Here is a 5,864-nt window from a genome sequence, read left to right as displayed (position 1 = left end):
TAATAAAAGCACTCTCAAAAAAAAAAAACTGTCGTTATAATCACTGAAGCTGTCTACACTGCGAAATGAATCTCTTACTTACATTGTACGTACATCTGCGTTTTGCTGTTTATGATGAGGATTCGCAAGAGTCCTGATAAGAGAAACTTTTGGTCTGATGCTGGCAAATCACTTACAAGTTTTTAAGAATCTGAATTTTTTACCTAACCTACAATTGTAAAAACTACTCAAAACATCATCTAAAAGGCAGCAAAAGTATGAAAACAGAAATATAAAACCCCCATCCAAAGAGGACATGTCTAAATACAAATACTGGAGCTAAAGACATCTGAATGTCAAATTCAGACCAATAAAGCCATTCGTTACAAATACACCCATCAGTCAAACCCCATACGTTTCATATACTACTCTAACTCACGATACTCACTGTATGTACACACTTGCTGGTAGAAGTAATAAATAGATCCGCTGGTATATCCATGAAAAAGAAAAAAATAAAGTCCACAACCCTTATGGAAAGAGAAGAATATGAACACACTGGTTGTCTGATAAAGTGGACACATCTTCCCACACATCAGTAGTCAGCCATGGCATTGAGTGCTGGTCTTTTCTTCCCTTTGATCTTCAGAGATCCATAGCGTGCCTGTGACCAATGAATGACAAGCATCAGAGGACATGTCTAAATACAAATACTGGAGCTAAAGACATCTGAATGTCAAATTCAGACCAATAAAGCCATCCGTTACAAATACACCCATCAGTCAAACCCCATACGTTTCATATACTACTCTAACTCACGATACTCACTGTATGTACACACTTGCTGGTAGAAGTAATAAATAGATCCGCTGGTATATCCATGAAAAAGAAAAAAATAAAGTCCACAACCCTTATGGAAAGAGAAGAATATGAACACATTGGTTGTCTGATAAAGTGGACACATCTTCCCACACATCAGTAGTCAGCCATGGCATTGAGTGCTGGTCTTTTCTTCCCTTTGATCTTCAGAGATCCATAGCGTGCCTGTGACCAATGAATGACAAGCATTGGTTACCATGATTAAACTCACGCACAGGACAAATCAAGAGGGAAGCCATAATCAATAAGGTAATATGATTTGATTAAGGACTGCAACAACTAAATTATAAAAATGGCACAGCAAACTTCCATCAGTGATGTCACTTTACAGTAGTGAAACAATGCTTCTGAATAATGTGGGTTCCTACAATGCATATCTTACGGTTATATTCCAAGTCCAACCTGTAAATGTTAGAAATTCAAATTCATGTGAATATTTCAATTTTAAGAGTAAGCGAGCTGCTACTAAACTTCAAATGCTTCTTTCAGCAAAATGCAACAGAAAAAAAGGTGTAATAACACCTTTCAAAAAAATTTCAATTGATCAAATAGTCAAGATTCCACGTTTAAATTAATAGTTCACCCAAAAATTTAAATTTTAGAGATGCACCGAAATGAAAATTCTTGGCCGAAGCTGAAACCGAACATGGTTTTTCAAGGTTTTTTCCCTCATGTATTTTACCAGTTTTTTGCACCATTGCATAAATGAAATAGCCAAAAATTTGCTTTTTACGTTTTTTTCTTGCTTTTCAAAGAATAAAAAAAAAAAAACAATTTAGGAATATTTAACACTGAAATTTTTTTTTACATTCTAGCAGACATTATACCAACAAAGCACAATTTAACTTAAAATTAGTAAGTTAGTAAAATAATATTTTTTGGCCATCAGACCTCCTTCTTGAATCAGGCATGTATTTTTTACTGTGTGAATGTTATAATAAATGTATTAACACAGTTGTTGTAATTACTATTATTGTCTTACTTTTTATTTTATTTTAAACAACAACAGTAAAATTACAATACTAACATTTATAAATGTTGGAGTTCTTGCTTTTTCTCAACTTTTATTTAGGCGGAAAGCGCAGGAAGACCTCAATGCTTCTTTTTGTTGACAACAGCGGATTTATAAATGAGTCTCATTACGAATACGTCGCACGTATCGCATTGTCACATGCCTTGTAAAAATTCATAAAAATGTGACTGAGCAACTGACGAGTAACACTAGGTGCGTTTCCATTACAGATTTGCGCAAAACTTTGGCGATATTTTATAAATGTCGATAAAAAAGTATTGCGAAATGACGGCGTTTTCATTAACCAATGTTCTGCAACTAAAACGTAACCTTTTGCCTCTCGCGATAATTCATGGCAACGGATTTTGGTGGGATTTTAACGGATTTTGGCTATATTTATTCAAAAGAGGCGTATGGGTTTATCTTTACAGAAGTAGCAGAGAGCAGCTGCGTGGCACGGCTGGAATAAACACAAGCATTGACTAACGTTAAGAGTGGCCCCAATCAGCTTCTGTGGCCGTATCACAGCCACACTGCACCGCAGAAGTGTGCAGTGTAAATTGTCTAAGCATTAATAGTAGGGAAAGCCCCTTATACTGGAGAGCGGCCACTTATGAAGTGTTTCTTGGAGGTTCTAGTACATTGAAGAATGATCATATGACTTTTTACATATGCCATGTGACCTGTAAATGCAAAAAAAAAAACGTTTCCATTGCAGTTTTGCAAATTATTCCTTTTTCGCATTGCCTGAAAAACCACCTCATGTGAGCGTAAAAACTTTTTTGCGATATATGGGCGTTTTTGCAAAATTGAAGCGTTTCCATTAGGCGTATTTTCAATTCGCGCAATTTGAAGGGTAATGGAAACTCGCCTACTGTTTCAGCGCAGATTTTCCTGGCGCTTTGGACTTCGAACCCTGGTTAACAAGCAGATCCGCCGCGAGTTTGTGCAGCGCTGTCAGAATAGGCTACATGCAATTCGTGCATGTATTAGAAAACATAACGTTCTGCAGTTTATTTACTAATTGTTTAAGGCCATTTCGCGATTTCAGTCATCATACAGTAACCAGCAACAATCACCCCTTCCTCTTCTCATCGAAGAAATGCGATCCAGTACTAAACAGTCTCTCGCTGTTGGTGCTTGTAATGATTTTTGCCTCTTTCTCGGACAGTTTTAAATGTTTCCACACTGCTGACATGTTTATTGCATTATAAAGAGTGCGTGCCGCTTACTCTACGCTGGTTGCTATTTGATCGCATCACATCATTGTTTGGTACAATTTACTCTGTCTTTTTGCTATTTTCGCCATAATAATTTCAGTTGCCAAACATTCGGTGCATCCCCAGAAAATTTGCTGATAATTTACCAACACTCAGGCCATCCAAGTTGTAGAAGAGTTTGTTTCTTCATCAGAACAGATTTAGAGGAATTTAGCGTTACATCACTTGCTCACCAATGGATTCTCTGCAGTGAATGGTTGCCGTCAGAATGAGAGTCCAAACAGCTGATAAAAACATCACAATAATCACAAGTAATCCACATGACTACAGTCCATTAATTAATATCTTGTGAAGCGAAAAGCTGCGTGTCTGCAAGAAACAAAACCATCATTAAGGCATTTTAACTTTAAACTTTCGCTTCTGCCCAAAATAAAGGCCATAGTCCATAATAATGCTTCCTCCAATTATGGAAGAGGAAGAGATTTTAGCCGGAAGCAATGGTTTGAACTTAAAAACATATTAATGATGTATTTGTTTTTTACAACCATGCAGCTTTTTGCTTCACAAGACGTTAATTGGTGGACTGGAATTGTTTGGATTACTTGCAGATTATTGTGATGTTTTTATCAGCTGTTTGGACTCTCATTCTGATGGCACCCATTCACTGCAGAGAATTCATTGGTGAGCGATGAAATGGTAAATTTCTCCAAATCTGTTCTGATGAATTAAACTCATCTACATCTTGGATGGCTCTAGGGTGAGTAAATTTTCAGCAAATTTTGGGGTGAGCTATTCCTTTAAATTAAGGTTTTAGATGAACTGAAATGCTACATGTAGCACAATATTTTGTGATTATAATGACATTTGCATTTATTATAATGACAGTTATTGTCCTTTACATTTACAGAAAAAGTATAGTAATGAGTTACGATGTTCAAAGAAGAAAATATGTTTGTATTTTATATCTATTTTCTATTTATAAAACAATGATTAAATCATGCTGCATTCAAACATTTGCATTTTTAATAAAATATACCAAATAAAAAGTGGCTTTTTGCAAGTGTAATGTAATGTTTATTTAGTTACTGAGTCTTGGAAGAACAAAATAGGGATGTGCTATCAGGTTTTGTTGGACTTACATCTCTGCGCAGTTTTGAGCGGGTGATTCTGACGCTCTGAGATCGTCTGAGCCCATGATGAGACACAGCTTCATCTTCAGAGTACACAGGTTTACCCTCGTCATCACTCCTGTCATCGTCATCACCATGATAATACTCTACAAAACAAACAAGCTGAGAGTTAAGAAAACAAGATGAACACAGATCAGCGCTTGATCAGATAGAACAGCAGGCATGATCGAGATCACTGCTCCTCAAACAGCTTTTGTCTTAAGGCCCAGATTTGACATTGGTGACCCAGTAACAAAGAATCAAAATGGTCTACTGTACAAAAAATACATCCTACACTGACAAAGAGCAGAAAACATTTACAGATTTATTCGATAATATTAAAATACATTAATAATAAAGTATAGGCCCAATAATATGGGGAAAAAATTAAGATGATATTATGCTAGATAGGAAACTTTTGTAAGCACGTGACCTTTTTTGACAAACAGGTGACACATGAATCTGTGCCAAAATACAGCAGAATTTGACTGGATGTCAACAAGATTATTTGTTTATTATGTGTGTATTATTCTGCATTTAACATTGTTTTTACTGTCCATTGCGCTATCTGAACAGACTCATTTTTGGGTCGCAACTGACCAGTTCCATTTTTTTGTGAAGGGTGGGAATGTGATTTCAGCCGTGGAGAAAGGACAAGCGGGGGAAGAGAGAAAGAGAGAGAGCAGCTGCCAGGTTCAGGCTGCTCCTGGCACCATCACCTCTGGGCTCCCCGGGTAGAGCTGGGAGCTAGGCAGAGCCAACCTGTGCCAGGACGCCTAACAGCAATCCAGCCAGAGCCGATTCACTGCACACTCCATCATCCAAAGGACAGGCTATAACAAGACCATACTGCACTGCACAGAACTGAAGGTTTAATTTAGCATGTCAGTTCTCCATTCCGCCATAAGGGGGCAGAAGAAATACATAAACCGATGATGCTGAAAAGCCTTCCTTTGTTTGTTTCCACACCCACCACTGTTTTCAATTATTGAAATATAACAACTTTCTTGGGATTTAGAAAAGTATGCGATTAATTTTCCAGAACTATTCTAGTTCTGTTAAGACCTTGTGCAAGCTAAGCAGAAAGAGGACAAATATAAAGATGTAGCTGACAGGTCTTTGTCCAAACACATAACCAGGAGAGATATAACTTCTCACACACACACACACACACACACACACACACACACACACACACATATATATATATATAAAAGCCCTTTATACTCTTAATTAAACATATCGTGTATTTGCCTTGCTACAATGATTGTTTGGTTCAAATTATGGTTTTAAGTAGTTTCCTATATTAGAGTAAAATAGAGTAATTTAGGTAATGCTACATTGCCTATAAAAGAGTAGAAATGTATTAAAATAATGAAGGCATGTTTTCTAACCTGTTTCTCACTAAAGTACCAAATGCAATCATTATTATTAATAAAAACCAATACGACAAAATATAACTAACAGAAATGTTTACCTACATATATTTGAGAAAAAAAAGCACACAACTTCAATCAAGATTTTTGCAATGATGCAAACAAATCTGTTATTCAAAGTTTTTAATTGCATCATTAAATGGACAGTTTAAACTATTACTTGGAATTT

At 36.3% G+C, this 5,864-nt stretch overlaps 1 protein-coding gene across 1 annotated transcript in view; it reads right to left on the bottom strand.

The window, feature by feature from the left end:
* Positions 1-677: 677 nt before the first annotated feature.
* LOC107596577 (receptor expression-enhancing protein 3) overlaps positions 678-5,864 on the bottom strand; it is a 34,542-nt gene continuing 29,355 nt past the window's right edge. The window contains exons 7-8 of the mRNA XM_016287336.1: positions 4,230-4,366; positions 678-1,023 (exon numbers count right to left, since the gene is read on the bottom strand). Of these exons, the coding sequence (XP_016142822.1) occupies positions 955-1,023; positions 4,230-4,366 (206 nt within the window). The 3' untranslated portion in view covers positions 678-954. The remainder of the gene's footprint in view (positions 1,024-4,229; positions 4,367-5,864) is intronic.

The sequence above is a fragment of the Sinocyclocheilus grahami genome, unplaced genomic scaffold, assembly GCF_001515645.1.
Source record: "Sinocyclocheilus grahami isolate Dianchi unplaced genomic scaffold, SAMN03320097.WGS_v1.1 scaffold221.1, whole genome shotgun sequence".
NCBI classification, from domain to species: domain Eukaryota; kingdom Metazoa; phylum Chordata; class Actinopteri; order Cypriniformes; family Cyprinidae; genus Sinocyclocheilus; species Sinocyclocheilus grahami.
The sequence above is the reverse complement of the archived record's forward strand: the minus strand, read 5'-3'. Positions and strand labels throughout refer to the sequence as shown.